This window comes from Nomascus leucogenys, chromosome 7b, assembly GCF_006542625.1.
Source record: "Nomascus leucogenys isolate Asia chromosome 7b, Asia_NLE_v1, whole genome shotgun sequence".
Classification (NCBI taxonomy): domain Eukaryota; kingdom Metazoa; phylum Chordata; class Mammalia; order Primates; family Hylobatidae; genus Nomascus; species Nomascus leucogenys.
This window is the reverse complement of record NC_044387.1, coordinates 68,523,560-68,548,107: the sequence shown is the minus strand read 5'-3', so window position 1 is coordinate 68,548,107 and position 24,548 is coordinate 68,523,560. Positions and strand designations below refer to the sequence as shown.

The 24,548-nt window shown below is 38.5% G+C and overlaps 1 protein-coding gene across 1 annotated transcript in view; it reads right to left on the bottom strand.

The window, feature by feature from the left end:
* Window positions 1-24,548, bottom strand: part of ARHGAP10 (Rho GTPase activating protein 10) — a 348,170-nt gene that overhangs the window by 176,074 nt on the left and 147,548 nt on the right. Inside the window, exons 10-11 of the mRNA XM_030816218.1 lie at window positions 22,324-22,418; window positions 252-333 (exon numbers count right to left, since the gene is read on the bottom strand). Coding sequence (XP_030672078.1) covers window positions 252-333; window positions 22,324-22,418 — 177 coding nt within the window. The remainder of the gene's footprint in view (window positions 1-251; window positions 334-22,323; window positions 22,419-24,548) is intronic.

The window sequence follows — 24,548 nt, the reverse complement described above, 5'->3', positions numbered from 1 at the left end:
TCCTCAAGCAAAGCAAATCAGAGTGGCAAGTCAAGAAAATACAGAAATAAAAACTAATGATACACCAGTCTTATATGTACTGCTGCTTGCCCAAGCCAAATTACTAGAATGTTGAATGCTTCCCACGATGATTTTTGGAATACCTGTTTCAGCAGGGAACTTTTCTCAAATACTACACAAAAATAACATAAAAATGAATGCAAGTCAACTCTAAAGGCTTTGAAATAAACTCAACCATTGATTATTCTTACAGCTTCCTTTCCACCCAGAGCTTCCAACCACTGCTTCCTTTCCTCTTCGGAAAATGCCTGCATGGTCAAGGAAACGCCAGGCCTGAAAGACACCAGTAACAGATCAGGTTACCCCTTGGCCACTAAAAGGCAAGTTTTTCCTAAGATTTAACTGTCATAACTTCTTTTTTTTTTTTTACTTTTATCTGTGGTAAAACACATGTAACCTAAAATTTATCATCTTAACCATTTTTAAGTGTAGAGTTCAGTGGCATTAAATATGTTCACAATGTTACATAACCATCACCACCATCCATTAACAGAACTTTTTTCATCTTGCAAAACTGAAACTGTGTACCCGTTGAACAATAACTTTGAATTGCTACATAAAAGCCTAATATTCCATTGTGTGCGTATATACGGCATTTTTCTTATCCATTCACAACATCCGTAGACACTTGGGTTGCTTCCACCTTTTGCCTGTTGCAAACAGTGCTGCTATGAACATGGATGTACAAATACCTGTTTAGTCCCCTGCTTTCAATTGTTTTGGGTATATATCAAGAAACTGAATTATTGGGTCATATGGAATATACATATGAATATACAAATGGCAGAGGAGTATTAAGAAAAGATGCACCCTATCAGATGTCATCAAGGAAATGCAAATTAAAATGAAATACAACACACTCATTAGAATAGCCAAAATCCAAAACATCAACAACACCAAATGTTGAAGAGGATGTGGAGCAACAGGAACTCTTATTCATTGCTGGTAGCAATGCAAAATGGTATACTTTCAAAGTCTGGTTGTTTCTTACAAAAGTAAAAATACTCTTACTGTAGGACACAGCAATCACATTCCTTGGTAGTTACCTAAAGGAATTGAAAACTATGTCTACACAAGAACCTGCATGTGGATGTTTATTCACAACTACCAAATTATGTTTGACTCACAACTGCCAAAACTTTGAAGCAGCCAAGATGTCCTCAGTAGGTGAAGAGAATAAACTGTAGTACATCCTGAGGATGGAGTATCATTCAGTGCTAAAAAGAAATGGGCTACTGTGCCATGAAAAGACATGGAGGGAGCTTAAATGTATGCTACTCAGTGAAAGAAGCCTATCTGAAAAGTCTGCATACGGTGTGATTCAAGTAGATGACACTCTGGAAAAAGTCAAACTACAGAGACAGTAAAAAGATCACTGGTTGCCAGGGACTGGAGGGAAAGGGATGAACAGGTGGAGCACAACATTTTTAGGGCAGTGAAATCTTCTGTATGATACTAGAATGATGGATACATTCAGTATACATTTGGACAAACCCATAGAATGCACAACTCAAGAGTGAGCCCTAATATAAACTATGAATTTTGGGTGATTATGATATGTCAAGGTAGGTTCCTCAGTTCTAACAAATGCAGCATTCTGGTGGGGATGTTGATAATGGGGAATGCTATGCATGTGTGGGAGTTGGGGGGAATAAGGAAAATCGCTATCTTCCTCTTCTGACTGTGAACTGAGAACTACTCTTTAAAAAGCAGTCTCTCAGAAAAGCTTTTTTTTGAATGCAGAGTTGTCCCCTAAGCTGAGAAGGTGCATGGGGAACCAAAAGCACACTCTGGAGGAGCTAAGATCAGTCTCCTCACTGGCGCCATGAGCCTGCTGGAGAGTGGCACAACGGAAAGCTGTGGAGGCAGACTGGGGTCCAGCCACCCAGGGCCTCCCTGGCCATGTGGAATGGTTTGGCTCTGGGTCCCCACCCAAATCTCATGTAGCATTTACAATTCCCAAAGTTGGAGAAGGGGCCTGGTGGGAGGTGACTGGATCATAGGGGTAGACTTCCCCCTTCTTGCTTTTGTTTTCAGGTTGCTGGGTGGAGAATGGACTGAAGATAGGCAAGAGTTGACTGCAAAAAGATATTAGAAGACTAAAAGGATGACACAGAATGGCAAAAATGAAAAAAGAAACAATGAATGGGCTTGGGAAATATTCCAGAAGTGCTTCTACATGCCATGGGCAACAAAATGATAAGTATGAAAGCTGTTGCTCCAAGAATAACAAATAGAAGACAGATCAACTACAATATACCATCAGTAACTAGTAAAGGAATTTAGTGACAACCACGAACCACGAACCACTGTAGCAAGTAAGGACCTAATATACTTACATATACTTACACTCTCAAAGTCAGAAAGTCAGACCATGAGCCTAAGGAAATTCTTTGTCCTCTCTAGTTCCTTTTTGTTTTCCCCTAAAGTTTTCCACTGATGCTCATATGTGGAGGAAAAATAATATTAACTCAAGATAGATGGTTGTATATTCTTCACCAGTTACACATAGAGCAGCAAATAGAGATGCTGGACAGGAAGAAGAATGACTGATTCTAGTAACCTAAAACACAGAAATAACTGTTGAATGATGAAGGGCTTAAAGAGTTATGACTAGAAGTACAAATACTGAAGTAAGGGAAAAAGCAATTATCAGGCTTCAGATCAAACAGCCATATTATTTCTGGATAAAAATCCAAAGAAGCATAAAAAGTAAAGTATTATTATATGTCTTGCCTCCAAGCACAATGACTCAAACTTGAGCCACACAGCCCTTTGTGGAAGCCCGCAGAGAACAAATTTGTCGAAAGATGAGTGATTAAGTAGAAATGGATCATCCACAAGGAAAGAATTCCATTTGTTTATATTTTGGCAAATAATGTAATGATAACTCAAAACAGTTCCACTATTGAGAATTAACTCATCACAGTATACATTCTTCAGAACACTTCACACTTGCAACGCATTACTTTAACATTAAAGGGATCAGCCACTAGTATTAAATAAGGCTGGGTTCCCATCTTCTCACAAAGACTGCTTATATTCATTTTCTATTTACTGATTCACTGCCTCTAAAGTATTAGTGTAGGAAAAATAAAACATTTGCTAGAACATGTTTCAACCATTTCAAATTTCTCAAGTTTTTCTTTTCTAATAATCAATTGCTTAGGACATCACTAAGAAAGAATGAGACTTTGAGAAACACTGGACACATTTCAAACCGCAGAATCAATAGCAACACACTGTTAAACCAAAATATAAAAATTCTGTAGTTTTTGAAACAAAGGACATATTAATAAAATTTAATGGATGTAAAGGAAATATGGTGAATCTCAGAATAGTAAAGAACAGAAAACTTCACAAAGTATATTGGATTATTCGCATTTAAATAAAAAATAAACTTTGGGAAGCTGAGGCAGAAGACTGCTTAAACCCAGCAGTTTGAGACCAGCCTGGGCAAAACAACAAGAACTTGTCTCAAGGTGTGTTGTTGTTGCTGTTGTTGTTGTTGTTGTTTTTAATTTATTTATAGATAGAGAAGGGTGGAAAGGGAGGAAGGTGGGAAAAAATCTAGCAATCACATCTTTGTTTCATGGAGAAGCTAAGATAACATTAGTGACTCCATTAGAGCAAGAATTAGAACTGAGAAAGTTCTGATTGGGGGTTCTTGGAGCCATATTGCTGCAATGCATTCTACTGGTTCAGCTGAGAACACTGCCATTTTCTTACTCACCTAATAATTCACTTCAACCAAACTACAATCTGGGTACCTACTAAGTTCCAGATACCATTTTAAGCTCTGGATAACTCATCACATACAGCCAGTCAGAACTGATTCCTGGTGAATACACAGGCAAAAGTAAAAATTTCATGAAGGAAAAAAATAAACCAGGTGAAAAGGGGCAAGCTGCCAGGATAATCTTTATCTAAAACCCTAATTATTATCTATAGTACCTAAGTTTGGGAATTGGAATCTGAAGAAACAATATTAAACAAGTTCTTAAATTCACAAATTCTTTTTGAAAGAATTCTTAAATTCATAAATCAGCATCTCAACCTCTTTCATTCATTCATTCAAAAAAAAATACAAATACATGCAGGCACTACCCTCAGCCCAAGCATAAGAAACGGCCTATTATCTGTATTCTACATTTCACTCTGTATCTATTAAGTCTCTTTCAACTGCGTGTTCTATAGCTCTATCAAACCATGTAGAAGACAGGTTTTATCCTTGTGTTTTAAGTGACAGATTACTGAGCTTATAAATTCAGAAAATACACAAAGAAAAAAGCAGAGAGAAACATTCACAACTCTAAGGAGACATTATTGTCAACAGAGTAGCTATTAAGTGAATAAACAAAGAAGCAGATACCAAAACTTATAATGGTAACAATCAGGAATATTCTATTGCTTTTCTAAGAGGAATGGTGAAAAGGAAAAAAAAAAAAAAAAACCAGCATGTAACAAGTTCTGCCCTACATTTTATTATGAGAAGGGGAAACTGCTAAAGCCAAAAAAAGTTTTTAAAGTTATAGAAATGTAATCAGTTTCTCATAGGGTTTCTGGGAAAAAAAGTATAAATCTATGAATCAAGCACTTTTTTCCAGAGATGATAAAAGCATGTTGCCTAATTTTACTCAAGGTCAAGTCTTTATAGTAACTTCTTTCTTCTGTCCACCAAAAAAAAAAAAGTTTCAAATAGAGCACATAAGCAATGACAGTCAGAAGATTATATGTTCCAATGAAAGTGAATTCAAGCAATTAATCATTAGAAAACTGTTGCTTCCACCTGGAATGTAAAAAATTATGAGAGAACATCATTCCCACTCTACCAATAAGAACAAGATGGAGAACCTATGAAATCATTGTTTTTCAAAAACTCATTTAAGAGCAAAGATGTAAAAAAAGACCTAATGAATGAAAATCCAAAGAGTGACAAGCCACTCCCTGGACAGAAGACAAAGACACACAGACAGACACACACACACACACACACACCAGTTGCTTTCATCCATGGTGGAGCAGCAAGACAAAGGAAACCATCACAGACAAAGAAAACAGTGGAATTTTAACAAAATTTTAAAGGTAGAACACAGGCTGGTGTGATGGTTTAGAATTCCTAGGAGACCTAGACACAGAGTCTGAACCCGCCCTCCAACTCTTGTCCGTGGGACCTCAAGCACTCATGAGGAAGTCTGAGAGCAGGACTCAGAGTCCGCCCTGAGGTGGATCCGAGGGGCTACTCTATGTCCTACTCAGAGATGGCATGGCCTGCCTGGAGGGTTTCTCGAATTGTAATCCCCACATGTCGAGAAAGGGATCTGGTGTAAGGTGTAAGGTGATGGATCATGGGAGTGGTTCCCCCGTGCTGCTCTCCTGATAGTGACTGAGTTCTCACAAGATCTGGTGGTTTAAAAGTGTTTGGCAGTTCCTCACCCCATCCCACCCCACCCCATCTCTCTTTCTCTCTAAAGATAACCTAGGCAGAGGTTGAAACAGTTTGGAGGGCTCAGAAGAAGACAGGAGGATGTGGGAAGGTTTGAAACTTCCTACTGAATGGTTTTGAAGATGGGTCAAGAGAGATGATCCAAACACACACAAATGGAAATCCGGTGGGAAAAGTGAAACAGAGAATCTGAAATCTCCAGGGGCAGTATCAAATGCTCTAACATAAGGTAATTCGAGTCCCAAAAAATAAACAGAAAATGGAGTAGAAGAAACATTTGATGAGATAATGACTAAGATTTTCTAAACCGGGTAGTAAGAAATATCAAACCTACACATCCAAGAACCTCAATGGAACCCTGAGCAAGGCAAAACAAAAAAAAAAATCATAAAAATTATTTAAAAAGAAATAAGGAAAGCAGCAAGAGAAAGACGACAGAAGAGAGGAGAGACTGATATGAAAAATGGATGACTTATCATCAGAAAATAAATGGAAGCCTGAAGACAATGAAATGACTTCTTTAAGATGTATAAGAGGAAATCTATGAAAATAATTCTATATCCATCAAAAATGAAGGCAATATAAAGGATATTTTCAGATAGACAAAATAGGAAAGAAATCTTCTCTTAGCAGACCTGCATTACAAGAAATGCTCAAACTAAAGGCAGCCTAAGGAACTTAAAAGAAATGGAACAAGATAAAAACCATTTTTCAGAAAAGAATAAAGAAAACCATAAAGGACAAATACTTTAGTGTTAAAAAAAAAATATGGCCCATTCTGGCTAACATGGTGAAACCCCGTCTCTACTAAAAATACAAAAAATTAGCCGGGTGTGGTGGCAGGCACCTGTAGTCTCAGCTTCTCAGGAGGCTGAGGCAGGAGAATGGCGTGAACCCAGGAGGCGGAGCTAGCAGTGAGCTGAGATCATGCTGCCTGGGCAACAGAGTGAGACTCCATCTCAAAAAATAAATAAATATATATATATACAGCCAAAAAAGTTGCACCTACATGTATGCACATACCTGTATGTAAATAAACAGTAAATTTCTTTAAAAGACCACTGATTATTGATTTCATAAAGTAAAAGTAGTCATGTATAATTACTTCATAACATATGTAGTTCAAATGCCATGTAATTCCCACATTCATAGTGTATGTAGAATTAGAATATATAATAACAAGAGCACAGAGAGCAAAAGGATGATTGGAAGTCATCCACTGTTCTAAAGGTCTTTGTTTTTGAGAAGGCAGATACTATGATTATTTTAAAATGCATGTTATACTCTGAGACACTATCTAAAAAAATACATTAAAAGGCATAACGAAAAATCATTAGAAAAGGCAACAGCAAAAAAAAACGAAGAAAAGCAAATATGGAAACTAGAAATCAAAATCAAGATGGCAGATTTAAGCCCATACGTATCAAAAATTATATATGGATTGGCTGGGCATAGTGGCTCATGCCTGTAATCCCAACACTTTAGGAAGCCAAGGAAAGAAGATGGTTTGAAGTCAAGAGTTCAAGACCAGCCTGGGCAACATAGCAAAACCCTATCTCTACAAAAAAATAGTAATAATAGTAAAATAATAATAATTATATATAAATTAAAACTCTGCTTAAAAAGCAACAGCTAGCATATTTTTTAAAAACAGAACTCAATTATATGCTGTTTATAAAAAAACAAAGTTTAAACAAAGAATCAGATAAAAGGGTGAAAAAAGATATGCTGTACAAACAGTGTAAGAAAGCAAGTGTAGCTATATTACTGTTAGAAGGTAGATTTCAAGATAATTATTAGCACAGAGAGATATTTCCTAAGAGGGTCATTAAGACAATATGCACACATGCAAAAAAATCCTTTTGATATTCAATACATATTGATAGACTGTAAACTGTTTTCTCTGACCAAAAGAGTACTTAAGTAGAAAAAAAGCAATAATATTACATGTGGAATATCTCCAGCCATTTGGAATTTTTAAAAAATACTTCTAAATATCACATTTTTTATTTATAGCCTAATCACATAAGGAAATAAATCATTTTTAACCAAATTATAATAAAAACAGCTGAAACAGTCCTTAGGAGAAAATTTATACATTCAAATGCCCATCTCAAAAACAAGGTGTAAAATTAATGATCTGTGCTTCTAACTTAGGGAATGAAAAGAAAAATTAAATCCAAAGTTAAAAAAAAATAAATTCAGAAACGAATGAAATAAAAAGTGGTTAATATGGATTCTCTGAAAATATTAACAAAATTGATAAACCTCTAGGCAAGACTTATCAAGAAAATACGAAACAAAAATCCCTACCAAGCATAAATCTTATAGATATGAAAGGAACAAGTAGATATGATACTTATGCCAATAAAGTCAACAACTTAGAGACGATAAATTCCTTGAAAACCACAATTTATCAAAACCCAAGAAAAATAGGAAATCCGAATATCATTATATCCTCTAAATAAAATGAATTTAAAATTTTTAAACTTCTCACAAAGAAAACTGTAGGCAAAGATGACTTCATAGGTGAATTACCTCAAACACTTAATACCAATATGACACACACATTTATGAAAAAACAGTGAAGAAGGGAAAACTTCCCAATTCTTCTGTAGCCATCTTAACCTTGGTACCAAGACCAGACAAGGACATAAAAAAATGAAGATCATAACACACACATCTCTCATGAACATAAATTTAAAAATCCTTAACCGAATACCAGCAAAATGGATGAAGCAGGTACAAAAAGCTAGTACATCATGACCAAGTAGAGTTTAATCTCAGAAATGTGAGGTTAACTTACAAAATTCAGTGTAATTCACATCCAAAGATTAAAGAAATATATTTAATGATCATTTCAAGAGACACTGAGAAACATTTTGTCAAAATTCCAACCAATTCATGCTTAAAACTGAGAATAAAAACTTTCTCAAAATGAAAAGGGCATCTACAAGCAATTTTCAGCTAATGTTACACTTTAAATAATGAACACTTTTCCTATTAAGATCAGGAACAAGGCAAGATGGCCAATAACACCACTCCTGCCAAACGTTTTACAGGCAATCTCAGGCAGTGTAGGCAAGCAAGTAAAAGAAATAAAAAACATACAGATCGGAAAGGAAGAAATAAAGCTGTCTTTTTTTTTTTTTTTTGAGACAAGGTCTCTCTCTGTTGCCCAGGCTGTAGTACAGTGACACGATTATGGCTCACTGAAGCTTTGAACTTCCTGGGCTCAAGCTGTCTTCCCACCTCAGCCTCCTGAGTAGCTGGGACTACAGGCACATATCACCATACCTGGCTAATTTTTTTTATTTATTTTTTTTTGAGACAGGGTCTCATTATCTCATTATATTGCCCAGGCTGGTCTCTAACCCTGAGCTAAAGTGATCTTCCTGCCTCAGCTTCCTAAAGTGCTGGGATTATAGGTGTCAACCACCATGCCTGGCCCTAATGCTGTTTTTATCATATAAAATCACTGTGTGCATTTAAAAATCCTAAAGAAACTGCCAGAACTAATAGAACTAGTAAGTGCACTTAGCAATATTGTAAGATACAAAAACCAAGTATGTTTCTACATGCTAATAGTGACCAGTTGGAAATTAAAGGTAAAATAAATATCATTTTAAATTATCATGCAGAAACATAAAACATTTAGGAAAATTTAACACCAAAAAAAAATGCCCATGACTTCTATGCTGAAAACTGTAAAACATTACTGGGATAAATGGAAAGTCTAAATAAATGGAAAATCAAGTTCATGAACTGTAAGGTTCTAAATTCACAATATTGACCTATGGGTTTTGGGGGTTTTCTTGTAAAAATAGATTAATTCTAAAATTTATATGGAAACACCAAGGACCTACAATAGCCAAAATTGTTTTAAAAAGAACAGAGGACTTGTACCACCTGACTAATGATACAGTAATCAAGGTAAGTGTGTAACTGGCAAAAGAACAAAGAGATGCAACAGAATAGAGAATCTAGAAATAGACCTACAGATGCACAGCCAAGTGATTTTTTAGAAAGGTGCCAAAACAATTAAATGAGAGGCAAGTCTATCAATAAATGGTGATGGAAATACTGGCTATTCACCTGGGGAAAAAATAAACAAACCTCAACCCTCATGTCTCACACCATACATCCCCCAAAAATCTTCACGAGTCATGGACTAATTATAAAGCTTTTAAAAGAAAACATCAGAAAATTTCTTCAAAACTATAGAGTAAAAAAAATATTTCTTGGTGCAAAAAGCCCTTAATAAAATGTTTTTAAACTGATAAATTCAACTTCAAGTTAAAATGTTCTTCTCATCAAAAGACACTGAAGAAAAAGGCAAGCCACAGATCAGAGAAAATATTCACTATTATTATATCTGGTAAATGATTTGTTTCTACATAATTCCTACAATTCAGTAACAAAAAGATCAACACAATTTTTAAATGGGCAGAAGATTTTAATAGACACTTCATGACAGAAGAAACATAAATGGCCAATAAGCACAGGAAGAAGTGCTCAACATCTCTAGTCAAAATTGGCTAAAATGAAAAAGAGTAACATAACCAAAGTTTAGTAAGGAAGTGGAGCAAATAGAACTCTCATACATTGCTGGTGGGAGGGTAAAATTACTTTGTAAGCTTAATTGCCTGAGAAGTCAAACATACATATACCATACCCCAGCAATCCCACACCAAAGTATTTACGCAAGATTAATAAAAACATATCTCCACAAAAACTCTTGTACAAAACTTTTTATTCCGGCTTTATTTTCAGAAAAGCTAAAAATTTTTCTACGGCCCATGCTCCAGTATCCTTCAGCATACAATTTAAAAATAAATCCATATTAATGTCAATTCAGATTTCCATTTAAATATCAGAGCCCATATAAAATATGTCTTAATACATCACTATCAACAATATCATCTTTAAGGAAAATTCTTACATTCTATGAAAAACACAGAGACCTATATACCAGAAATGCTGTTTCTAATTCTGCCAACTCCATGTTCTACCAGTTCCACTAAAATTCTTTTAAAATAACTTACTTTGCTCTTCTTTCTACATTGGTATCTTGGTAGTTCCCGAGTAACTGATCATCATTGAACAAATCACATGGAAGAGTCAAGACACAAAGCCCTTTCCATTTGGCTTTACTTCATTGCTTATACTATAACCAAATTAAGCTATGGTTACTTTTTATTGAAATATATATATATAGTTCTATTTATAGATTATATATAGATGAAATACATATGAAATATGTGAAATATATGATATATATTTATTGAAATATATATATTTATATATTGAATATATATTGAAATATATATATTTCAATAAAAAGGTATAATTCCACTTACATAAAAAAAATTTACATTTAAAAAGTTTACTTCCTGCCGGGCACAGTGGCTCACATCTGTAATCCCAGCACTTTGGGAAGCTGAGGCAGGTGGATCACCTGAGATCAGGAGTTCAAGACCAGCCTGACCAACATGGTGAAACCCGTCTCTATTAAAAATACAAAAATTAGCTGGGCATGGTGGCTCACACCTGTAATCCCAGCTACTTAGGAGGCTGAGGCAGGAGAATTGCTAGAACCCGGAAGGCAGAGGTTGCAGTGAGCCAAGATCACGCCATTGCACTCCAGCCTGGGGGACAGGGCAAGACTCCATCTCAAAAAAAAAAAAAAGTTTACTTCCATTCAATTCCACAAGTATTTGTAGGGGTCTCTATCTTATCACATGCATTAAATCAGGACTTCTCAACAGTGGCACTCCTGACATTTTGGACCAGATGATGTTTTGTTGCAGAAGCCTGCCCTGTGCCCTGGACGGTGTTCAGCAGCACAGCTGTCCTCTATCCTCTAGATGTCTGTAGCAACTCCCTGCCCTCTTCTAACCCCCAGCCCCCAAATACACAGTTAAAATACATTATATCAGTGTCTCCAGATATTGCCCAATGTCCCCTGGGAGCAACATCGCCCACAGTTGAGAACCTCTGATTTAAAGGATTATCTCAACATGTGTTCTCCATACTTCCTGTGATTCCTTTTTGCCTTGGGCCCCCCTTCGTCTGAGTCTCCAAACTGGTTACCTCATCTTCAAGAGTCAATTTTAAAAATCACTTTCTTTAGTAAGCTCTCCCAGCCAAGCCCACACTCCCCCATGCTGCTCAACTCCCACAGCACCTTAGACCTCTGAACTGTTACTTGCTTCTAAATCCTCCTGGTCTGTGAGTTCCCTCAATTTCAAGTCTTTTAATTTCTAGTTTATTGTTGTATCTTCAGTGCCAAAAACAGTCAAAAATTGTCTAGGTGCCTGGATGTGAGGCTCTATAAAATGCTTACAAGTATTAGTATAGTTAATGTGTTACACAAACATTCTTATATTCAGTCAAATTGCATGGGCTTCTGAAGGCAACATGCTCTTAACTCACTCTTTTAAATTGTGAAACGGTACAGCATCGTGCAAACAGATACTAAATAAAGTCGCTGGTATAAAATCACTGTAAAACACCCAATGCTTCAGATACATAGGTGATTTCCTCCTCTCTTCCTCAACATAAAAATATAAATAAGTGAATTCTTCAAGTCAGAAGCATCTTGCCATCCTTTCAAGAGTGATATGGGAACCAGGCAAAATGAAACCAAATATAATATTCGAAATGTCAGATTAATGAGAGCAAAACGGGAAGCATTTTCTTTAAGCAGTGCCTGAATGTGATGTGTGGGAGAACTCTCACAGAATGGGTAATTATTTATCAAGCAAATGTGTGGGGGGGTCACAGCACAAAGTGGCATGTGGCAAGCATGCCAATGAAGCTAACAGCATGTTATATAACACAATTGTTGGAGCGGGGGAAGGGTGATATTCCACCCTTCAGGGAAGAAAGCTACATCTCCTGACAGACTACAACTTGCCACGGAGAAAACATCCATACAAAATACAATGTCTCCAACCTAAAAAAATGAGAGACCTAATCATTTCACAGCCCATGGTCTCTGAAATGTGGCTGACATCATGTAGTGATAGTTTTAGTGATTTAAGACCCTTCTTTTAGCTATGGTATGTATTTAGTTGCAGCTGTGTTCCATTGTTTAAAATAGCTCTATTGAGATGTAAGTCACACCATAAAACTTACCCACTGACAATGTACAGTTCAACAGCTTGTAACATATCCACAGAATTGCATAACCATCACCAAAATCAATTTTAGAACATTTTTATCACCCTAGGGGGTAAAAAGAAAACCTGTACCCATTAGCCATCACTCCCCATTTCTTTCCAAACCTCTAGACCTAGATAATCACTCATTTACTCTCCATCTATATAGATGTGTCTGTCCTGCACATTTCATATAAATGGAATCATATATACATGGCCTTTTATGACTGGCTTCTTTCACTTAGCATTATGTTCTCAAGTGTCACTCATACAGTAGCATGTATTCATTTTTCATCGTATGGCTATACCACCTTTTATTTATCCATTCATCTCTTAACAGACATTTAGGTTGTTTCTACTTTTTGGCTATTATAAATAATGCTTCTATGAACATTCATTCACAAGTTTCTGTGTAAACATATGCTTTCATTTCTCTTGAATGTATAGCTAGGAGCAGAATTTCTGGGTCAGAGGGCAATGTTATGTTTCATTTTCTGAAGAACTGCCAAACTGTTTTCCAAAGCAGCATTCCATTTAAATTCTCACTCTCAGTGTATGAGGATTTCAATTTCTCTACATTCTTGCCAGTACTTGTTATTATCTGACTTTTTATTTATAGCCATCCTAGTAGATACAAAGTGGCATATCATTGTGGTTTTGATTTACATTTCCCTAACAGCTAACAATATTAAGCATTTTTTCATGTGTTTATTGGCCACTTGTGTTTTTTTGTTTGTTTGTTTGTGATGGAGTCTCACTCTGTTGCTCAGGCTGGAGTCCAATGGCGTGATCTCAGCTCACTGCAACCTCCATCTCCCGGGTTCAAGTGATTCTCCTGCCTCAGCCTCCCGAGTAGCTGGGATTATAGGCACCCACCACCACACCCAGTTAATTTTTGCATTTTTAGTAGAGACGGGGTTTCACCATGTTGGCCAGGCTAGTTTCGAACTCCTGACCTCAGGTGATCCGCCCACCTCGGCCTCCCAAAGTGCTGGGATTATAGGCATGAGCCACTGCGCCCAGCCAACCACTTGTATATTTTCTTTGGAAAAATGTCTAAATTCAGGTCTTTTGACCATTTCATTGTTATTTGTCTATATATTATTGAGTTATAATGGTTTTTTATATATTCTAGAAACAAGTCCCTTATCAGACATTATTTTCAAATCTGTGGTCTTAAAGGCTGTCTCTTAGCTAAGAAAAATTCAAAGTAACCCTTTGGTAAATTGAGGGAGAAAAAAATGAAGCACACATCCATCTAACCATTGATAATCAAAGTAGTAATGGCTAGCTGGGCTCCACACCACCCTCCATTAGCCATTCTCCCATTGGTTCTCAGTAATAGTAAAGTACTAAAACAACACATGGACCTCTGAAAACAAAAGACAGCAATTTCCCAACATTAGGATTTAGAAGCCTCCCTTGCAACTAGGTATAACCACATAACTCCATTCCAGCCAATGGTCTGTGAGCAAAAGTAGTCTATGCAACCACTGGAAAATGTCCCTACAACCGGACAGTGCTATGTGATAAATGAAACAGTGCTATATGCTGTCTCATGCCTCGGGTGACTGATAAAACTAAACCATGCTCAAGAGAGAGCAGCATTATATCAGCTGTGATCTGGCAACCTCTGGGCTTCCCAAACAAGAGAAAAAATAAACTTTAACCCCTTTTAAGCCATTTTATTTTGACTTTTTCTGTTATATGCAACCAAATCTGATCTGAAATAATGCCACAAATAAGTAAAAGCTCTTGATTTATATCTACACAGATCAAATGCAAGCCCAGCCTCTACCGTGCAGTTTATTAAATATCACCTACTTCAAAATGCTACCCGGCTGCCCTTCCAACACAGGAAATAAAAAAATAGCAAAAACAGATACTTGTAAAGAAGACAAAATATGTTTATATTAGACATATGCAATCAACTGAGAAATTGCTATAAGAAGGTACCCAATATGAGGGCCAGGTGTGGTGGTTCATGCCTGTAATCCCAGCACTTTGGGAGGCAGAAGCAGGCAGATCACCTGAGGTCAGGAGTTCAAGACCAGCCTGGCCAATATGGTGAAACCCCATCTCTAGCAAAAATACAAAAATTAGCCGGGCGTGGCGGTGTTTGCCTATAATCCCAGCTACCCGGGAGGCTGAGGCAGAAGAATCACTCAAACCTAGGAGACAGAGGTTGCAGTGAGCCAAGATCGTGCCATTGCACTGCACACTGGGTGACAAAAGCAAAACTCCATCTCAAAAGAAGGTACCCAATATGAACCTTGTACAAACTGCATCAGAAATCCCTTTATAATACCCACACACTCCACAACAAGTTAGGTTTATTTTTCTTGAAGCAGAATGAAGACACTGGAGCTCACAGTATAGCGGTGTGGTGCAGAAGAAAAGGACAGTTGACTGACAGTTGCTTGATTGAATCTAATCACAGTTCAGTCACTTCTGAGCAACAATTCAATTTCATTTAATCCAGTACAAATCTGATAAATGTCCACCATGTATAAAGCATTACATGTGGTATTGTGTACCAAGTAATACTAAGTAAGACAGTGTTCCTACCCTCATGGAATTCATAATCTAATAGACAAGAAACAAATTTCTTATAATTCCTGGATTCCTGATTCTACCTAGGAATCAGGAGAGTAGACAACAGAAGAGCCTATCTCATTCACACTTTTCACTAAATAATGCTTTCGAAGCCCCAAAATTACAGATCTCAAAGTACATTCACCTTCTGCCAGCAGATTTTGCTCCACATGAGACTAACTGTAAGACACAGACGGTGGTGAATGGCAGGAAATTAAGGAACCCCAAACAGTATCTACTGGTAACAGCAAACCAGAATAGATGTTTCTCTGTTTAGAAGTGAGGAAATAAACCATTAAAAGGGGGGGGGGAATCTGTAATTGTTTTTAAAAAGCAGCTTGATCTTTCAGACTAAAGGATATGAACACACCAAAAAAATTATTTTCCAAGTTAACCAAGGAGCTTTAGAAAAAGTTTGGACTTAAGCATGTATAACTTTTAAGAAAAAATAAAGCTTTATATATTAGTATTTATATGGTAGGAATGAATTCATATACCTATATAACATGTTAGAGAAATGTAACTACCCCCCCCTCCCACTCCCAAGACTTATTGGAAAACTTTCAAAAAACAATCACCATTCACCACATCGACACTGTTTGAAATGCCTTTTAGACACCCCAGAAGCAATACTCAGTAGGCAGCTGGATATAAGAAGCTGGAGGTCAGGGACAAGATCCAGGTAGAGATAATAAATTTGCAAGTTACCAATATACGGATGGCACATAAAGTCGTAAGACTGGACAAGGTCATAAAAAAGTGTGAGTGAAGAGCGAAAACATCTAAGGGCTGAACCCCAGAGAACTCCAACATCCAGGGGTCTGGGAAACAAAGAACTGGCAAAGAAGTATAAAAAGTGAAGAAGCCAGTGATGCGAGAGGGAGGTGTGAGATCCTTGAGGCAAGTGTATGATGGAGGAGAGAGTGATGGGCCATGTCAGGGATGCTGCGAGGAAAAGACCATGAGCACTGGGAATCGACCACCAGGCACAGCAACAGGGAGACCACTGATGACCTCAACAAAAACAAGTGCAGTGGAGAGAAAGGGCAAAGGCCTGAGTAGACAGCTCAAAAGAGAAGAGGAAAGAAATAGAAACAATTTTTTTTTTTTTTTTGAGATGGAGTCTCGCTCTGTCGCCCAGCCTGGAGTGAGGTGGTGCCATCTCAGCTCACTGCAACCTCCGCCTCCCAGGTTCAAGCAATTCTCCTGTCTCAGCCTCCTGAGTAGCTGTGACTACAAGTGCCCGCCACCACACCCGGCTAATTTTTGTATTTTTAGTAGAGATGGGGTTTAACCATATCGGCCAGGCTGCTCTTGCACTCCTGACCTCAGGTGATCCACCCACCTCAGCCTCCCAAAGTGCTGGGATTACAGGCATGAGTCACCGCACCTGGCCAGGAAAGAAATTTGAGACCATAAATGTAACAGCTTTTTGAAGAATTGTTATTGTTTATAGGAGTTAAAAAATGGGCAGTAAATGAAAGGGAAGGGTGGTTTCATTGGTGATGGTGGCTGTAGTGGCTTTTGTTTTTTTAAGATGAATGAAATAAGAGCATTTCACTTGCTGCCAGGAGGCAAAACTAATGTTAACAAGAAAGAAAAAGTAGAGTTGCTTGAGTAATATCCTGGAGTAGTGGAGAGAAGATAGGAAGAGGAAATGAAAACACCTGAACAGAGGGGTTGGTCTCCATCAGGAACACAGGCAGCTCCCACAGGCAGGGAGGAAGGGCAGGTCGTCTGGGCACTGAGGGTAGAGGTGGGTGTCTAGAGCGGGAAAGAGCTCTTGTTACAGCTTCTATTTTCACAACAAAATAGGACACAAAGTCATCAGGAAAGGGAGGCAGTGTCAGAGCTTAAGAGAGAGAGGAAAATATAAAATATTCAACTAGGAGTGTACAGCAACTAAGGAAACACAGTATGGGCCAGGCAGGGTGACTCATGCCTGTAATCCCAGCACTCTAGGAGGCCGAGGCAGGCGGATCTCGAGTTCAGGAGTTCAAGGTGAAACTGAAACTCCGTCTACTAAAAATACAAAAATTAGTCAGGTATGGTGGCACACACCTGCAGTCTCAGCTACTCAGGAGGCTAAGGCATGAGAATTGCTTGAACCCGGGAGGCGGAGGTTGCAGTGAGCAGAGATGGTGCCACTGCCCTCCAGCCTGGGTGACAGAGTGAGACTCCATCTCAAAGAAAAAAAAGAAAAAGAAAACACAGTATGATCAGTGGCTACTATGAATGGCCTACTGGAGGACAGTGGTCATGTATTTGAAGTGATCCCATGAATACAGTAGAACTTGCTTCTCTAGAAAGAGAGAAGGCAGAACTGAATCTTCAGTTGGGATTGTGCAAACAAGCAAAGTAAAGAAGGAAAGAAGCAGTGGAGTGAAGGGTATTAAAAAGGGACTGTGATGAGTGACTATGAAATTTCAACTAGTTAAGGAAGAAAGTGAGTACACGAGGAACAACGGACTGCAGGGCTTAACTGGGGAATCTAACGGTGCTTATTAGGAAAGAAGGTGGTAGAAAGAGAAAGTCTTGCAATCAGGATTGCTGAGGACTGCAGTTCCTTGCAATGACAAGGTCTAAGGAATGAACACCAGAGAGAACGGCTGAGGTACAGTAAAGAACAAGGTCACCAAAGGAGAGGAACTTAACAAGTCAAGATGCCAAGTGCTGAAAGCATCATCTAAAGCCATGCTGAAATTACCAAGACTTGTAAAAAGAGCAGAATTGGCAATGCACCGGTTGAGTATCCTTTATCCAAAATGCTTGGGACCAGAAGGGTTTTGGATTTCAGATTTTTTTGGATTTTAGAATATTTGCACATACGAAATGAGATACCTTGGGAATGGAAACCAAATCTCAACAAGAAATTCATGTGTATTTCATATACACCTTATACATGTAGCCTGTAGATAACTTTGTACAACATTTTTAATAATTTTGTGCATGAAACGAAGTTCTGACTACAACCCATCATATGAGGTCAGGTATGGAATTCTCCACTTGTGGCATTATGCCAGTGCTAAAAAAGTTTTGCATTTGGAAGCATTATAGATCTCAGATTTTAGGATTAGGGAGCTAAAGATTCTAGAAGCAGTTCAAAACACAGAAAAAGCGTAAGAAAACTACACATTACAGAAAGATACACTTTCAAGTGTGAAACCATGAGAATGGATGGATACAGAAAAACAACTATAGGAAATGGCAACATTTAAAGGAGCAACAGCAGAACTGGAGAGGACCAAGAGATCTGAGGGAGAACCAGAATGGTTAACTGTCATGGAAGTAAAAGGATGGAGAGTTTCGGGAAGTCAAACGTGAATAACAAATCAAATGCTGCCATAGCCGCCAAGCTCTGTACCCAATTTCCTCCCAGGTTTCTCTTCATAATGACCCACAGCAATCTAACTCAATGTGACTGATATGGTTTGGCTGTGTCCCCACCCAAGTCTCATCTTAATTGTAGCTCCCATAATCCCCATATGTTGTGGGAGGGACCTGGTGGGAGGTAACTGAATCATGGGAATGGGTTTTTCCCATGCTGTTCTCGAGACAGTGAATAAGTCTCACGAGATCTAATGGTTTTTATAAAGGGCAGTTCCCTGCACACGTTCTCTTGCCTGCTGCCATGTAAGATGTGCCTTTGCTCCTCTTTCGCCTTCTGCCATGATTATGAGGCCTCCCCAACCATATGGAACTGTAAGTCCATTAAACCTCTTTTTCTTTATAAATTACCCAGTCTTGGGTATTTCTTCATAGCAGTATGAAAATGAACTAATACAATGACCCAAACTAATTTCACTGTCTTCCCCCATCCTTATGCCCCCACTTTGTTTCCCACCTTAGTAAATGGTACCATCTAGGTACTCAAGCCAGAAACCTTCCCCACTCCTTCACCCTCTACTGCAACATCCAGTTTATCCCCAAAAATCTACCCCACTTGGCTCCACCCCCACTGCCACCACACCAATTCTGGCCCTCTCACCCTGTCCTTAAACTACTTCCTCTTGTCCCCTCTTGCTACCTCCAAATCTTTCTTACTCTGCCGGAATGAGCTTTGAGAAATACAAATATAATTGTCACTCACTGCCCTGCTTAAAACTATTTAATGGATTAAGTTCAAAAACTTCAAGTTCAGGCCCTTGCCCCATCTCAAGCCTCTTCTCCCACTCTCTCTGGCTCTTGCACTAGTGACACTAGGTGTCTCAAATACATCATGCTCTCTCCTGTCTCCAGGCCTCCACATGTGACACTCACTCTACCTGGCACATAACTCTCAATCCCAGCTGACTCCAGATAACCCTTTAGTTTATGAATTTAGATGTTAGATCCTCTGTGTGCCTTTATTTAGCCACCTAAACTAGATTAGGTCCCCCTGCCAGGAGTTCCCAGAAAGGAGCTGTGGGCCTCAATGGAAGTAAATTAGAGACTTCTGCAAGAAAAAAGACGGAAGCTAAAATGGGGGGGAATCCAGGCCCCTATGCCTCTTTAATAAGGGAACCCACTTTTTTTGCTTTATATATGCATTAACATGAAATTTTATTTGAAAAGAGGGTCTCCCTATAAAGCACTTGAAAACCACTAGAATAGATCACCGACCTAAAGTCGTCCCCTGTTCCAAGAGTCTCCCTACAGGTATTATCCTTCACATGTGTAAGCACCTCCATAGGAATCTCTCTTCAATGTGTTTGAGGGGTAGAGAGTGGCTCCAATAATAGCAAGGATCACGGCTGACAAAAAAAAAAGAAAGAAACTTGGGGGTGATCAAGGTCTCAGAGAAAACCAGAGACTCCGGATGATTAAAGTGATTAAACTGCATTATAGAAGTACCCTGCTTTCAAAACTAATCAGATTCACCTCACTTAACATATTCTCTAGTAGACAGCACTGCTAACTCATCTTTGTCAATTATTTAGAAAACATTCTGATTATATGGTAATCTGCAGAGACTTATGGCACAGTGGTTAAGAGGTAGGGCTCAAGCTGGGCACAGTGGCTCTTGCCTGTAATTCCAGCACTTTGGGAGGCCAAGGCGGATGGATCCCTTAAGATCAGGAGCTCAAGACCAGCCTGGCCAACATAGTGAAACCCTGTTTTTACTAAAAATACAAAAATTAGCCAGGTGTGGTAGTGTGCCCCTATAATCCCAGCTACTCAGGAGGCTGAGGCAGAAGAATCACTTGAACCTGGGAGGCAGAGGTCGCAGTGAGCCAAGATTGCACCACTGCACTCCAGCCTGGGCAAAAAGAGTAAGACTCGTCTCAAAACAAAAAAAAAAAGAAAGAAAAAAGAAAAAGATAAGATGTGGGGCTCTAGGCAGAGAATGCAGGGGCTCAAATCTCAGCTCTTCAACTACCCACTAGCTACATGACCTTGGGGAAATTGCTCAAATGCTCTGTGCCTGTTTCTCATCATAAAATGGAAACAGTAACAACTACCTGAGAGAGCTATGGCAAGGAATTAGCTGAGATAAAACACAGAATCATTTAGAACAGTGGCACTCAGAAAAGAATCCAATGCTACCCATGGGTGTGTGCGCACAGATGTATGCTCAACTTGTGTTAAACTGACTAATTCCCTTCTTAAAGTTTGGAAGAGTTCTTACTGGCTTGAAATTTAGGCCAGGCATGGTGGCTCACACCTGTAGTCCTATGACTTTGGGAGGCCAAGGTGGGAGGATTGCTTGAGTCCAGGGGTTTTGAGACCAGCTTGGGCAACACAGCAAGACCCAACCTCTTTTTCACTGACATTCTCTTTCATATTTTTCCTATCTTGGCAAAATGCTATTTAACCACTTGTCCTTTTCACAGTAGTGCCAAACTTATCATGGTGCTTAAGGGCCTGTTTTTATATACAATAAAATGGTCTTCAATTCATTTATTATAGAGTGAAGCACTTATCCTTCCTATCTGCACTACCCCCAGAGACTCAACTATATCATCTAACAGAGGAAGCAGCATTAATTACTTTTGTATTCCTGGGTTCTGACCTGAACTTTCGCTTTAACAAATCTCATAAGCTTTTATTATACAAACATAGAACAGCCTTACCCTAAAAACTATCACTGCCAAAACCAGGGCTGGCAAGGAATCGCTGTACTGTCAGCCATTAAAAAACAAATATTCTATGAGCACTAGGATTTTCCTTAATGCTACTGGAGGACATAGAAATTAATGCCAGACAAGTAGTAATACTGATGAACAAATTTTTCTCTTCTACTTCTTCCTCTCTGGCAATTCTTTTACAACTAAATAATTGGAAGTCATACAATAAGAAAAAAAAAGAATTCATCTTTGAATAAACAGAAGGAGTTTGCCTAAGACCCTCCATCACGTACAGGATGTAGACATTGAAAAGCCCCCTCCCACACAAATGAATGTTGTTCTGTATTAGTAGCTAGCTACCTATCACCCCTTTTTAGCTTTGTTACCCAGTTCCTCTTGCCATTGTTCTCTTCATGCTACAAATTAGGCTTGGATCAACAATGAAAAGTTCCAAGGCAATCTTTTTTTTTTTTTTTTTTTTTTTTTGAAACGGAGTCTCACTCTGTCGCCCAGGCTAGAGTGCAGTGGTACCATCTTGGCTCACTGCAGCCTCCGCCTCCTGGGTTCAAGTGGTTCTCCTGCCTCAGCCTCCCATGTAGCTGGGACTACAGGTGTACGCCACCATGCCTGGTTAATTTTTGTATTTTTAGTAGAGACAGGGTTTCACCGTGTTAGCCAGGATGGTCTTGAACTCCTGACCTTGTGATCTGCCCACCTCGGCTTCCCAAAGTGCTGGGATTACAGGCGTGAGCCACTGCACCTGGCCTCCAAGGTTATTTTTTAAGTGACAACCCTGGTTAGAACGACTCCTAACTAAATCAAGATGAAACTATCACCCCATGGCTAAAACAGGTGACCAAGACTAAACAGCTTATAATGAACACACAGCCTGGAAATATAGCAAGGTAACATTCTCCCAGGCCACGGAAATCACAGTTGCAACTAACCTCTTTTTTTTAATCATTTTTTTAAAATGACTCTTTCACCGTGTCCAATAATTCCAATAACTTACCGATCAGCAGCTTCTATGTCAAAACAAAACCTTCTGTCAATGGAGTCAGTATGCCTCTTGGTACATTCTTTCAAAAAGAACACCTCTCCGTCCCCCTGCAAATAATCATTTTGAACATTCTCAAAACCTACAGGGTAAGTATATACACACTCAGCCATTCTATACTGGAGAGCACGGGAGCAAGGTTCAAGATCTTAAGTCCCTTCTCTTGACCCTATCCTCTTTCAAACTGGCTTATTTAAATGCTATTTAGAATCTAAAATATTAACATTTTTGTCATTCTCCTGATTCTTTTGAGAAGGGAGTCTCGCTCTTTCACCCAGGCTGGAGTGCAGTGGCACGATCTTGGCTCACTGCAACCTCCATCTCCCAGGTTCAAGTGATTCTCCTGCCTCAGCCTCCAGAGTAGCTGGGATTATAGGCATGCACCACCACGCCTGGCTGACTTTTGTATTTTCAATAGAGACAGGATTTCACCATGTTGGCCAGGCTGGTGTCCATCTCCTGACTTCAGATGATCCACCCACCTCGGCCTTCCAAAGTGCTGGGATTACAGGTGTGAGCCACCGCGCCCGGCCATTCTCTTGATTCTTAAAATTTTCTAGACCTTACTGATTATGGTAATGTTAAGCCAGACAATACCAATGTTAATTTTTTTTTTTTTTTTTTTGACAGTCTTGCTCTGTTCCCAGGCTGGAGTGCAGTGGTGCAATCTCGGCTCACTGCAAACTCCGCCTCCTGGGTTCAAGCAACTCTGTGACTCAGCCACCCAAGTAGCTAGGATTACAGGTGAGCATCACCATGACTGGCTAATTTTTGTATTTTTAGTAGAGACAGTATTTCATCATGTTGGCCAGGCCAGTCTCGAACTCCTGACCTCAAGTGATATGCCCATCTCAGCCTCCCAAAGTGCTGGGATTACAGGCGTGAGCCACTGTACCTGGCCAAATGTTAATTTTTAAAAGCAGATTAACAGTACACAGTTTTTAGATACTGGAATACTGTCAGTCTCTTATTGTACTCTTTTTTTAATGTAAAAATTTATTTCATATTATGTCATACCACATGTCACAAACCATATGTGACTATTTTTGGCCTATAAAAATTGCAATTCCATACAGGTCAACCTAAAAGTACACCAGTAACCCTAGATTAAATATTTTGATAATCTAAAGCTAGAACCATTTAATCTATGCAATTTCTCTCTTTCCTATGTGAATCACCCTGAATTTATCTTTACTTAATTTGCAATGCAGAAATACAGGTGCTCAGTAAAAGAACAACTATATAAAGCATGAGTACACACTTATTGAACATTTTTACATTTTCCAGAACGTGAAGATCTCTAAATAACAAACATTAAGATATACAAATATTCAAAATCTCACAGTTATATTCCATAACATATTTATTATTATTATTTGGAGGCTAAAACAGAAAGATATCACTAAGCAGAAATATCTTAGGACTTGAATTGGCTCTGACAGGAAACTCGGTCTCAAACCTGATGCTTCAAGAGCCATCTCCTCACTTCTTTCTCCTCACCATGACTAATTTTCCATGTCTGTTTCATTACTACATAAATGTGTTTTTATTAAAAGCTGCTTTAAATATTTTTCAAGGAAACGCATAGTATAAGTAAATAGAAGTGAACGTAGGGTTTTTTTTTTTATTCACCTAAGCAAAACCATACCCATTCACCCAGTAAGCAATGAATTAACCTGCTTTCTTAAAATGTGTTATCAATTATGTTCAACATTGGTGGGAAGAGTTTTGTCTCTAGGCCATTAATTATTGTAATAAGCTGCAGATTCCATTTAAAATACATATCAGATCACCTTTCCTACACAGCCAACTCTGGGAGGTCTTCTTGCTCTTTTCTTACTATCATGCTTTGCTGTTTTAATTTCAGGGGGAACAGTTAACTAAATGGTGAATACCTATGTGAGAACTTTGTAAGATGAACTGAATAACAGTAAAATTTATTATAGATCACTCTTCTTTGTTTTCAGGCTATGAACAGCAAGTTAGCTCCATTGTATAAATGCTGAGGAACCACTGAGTCATGAAAGCTTGCTGTCAGTGTTACCTTTATCTTCCAAACAGTGACATAAAAGGATTCTATTGTTCACCTGAAAAATATCTAGTGGTTAAAACTGCATATTCTCACTCTTAAGTGGGAGCTGACAATGAGAACACATGGACATGGCAAGGGGAACATCACA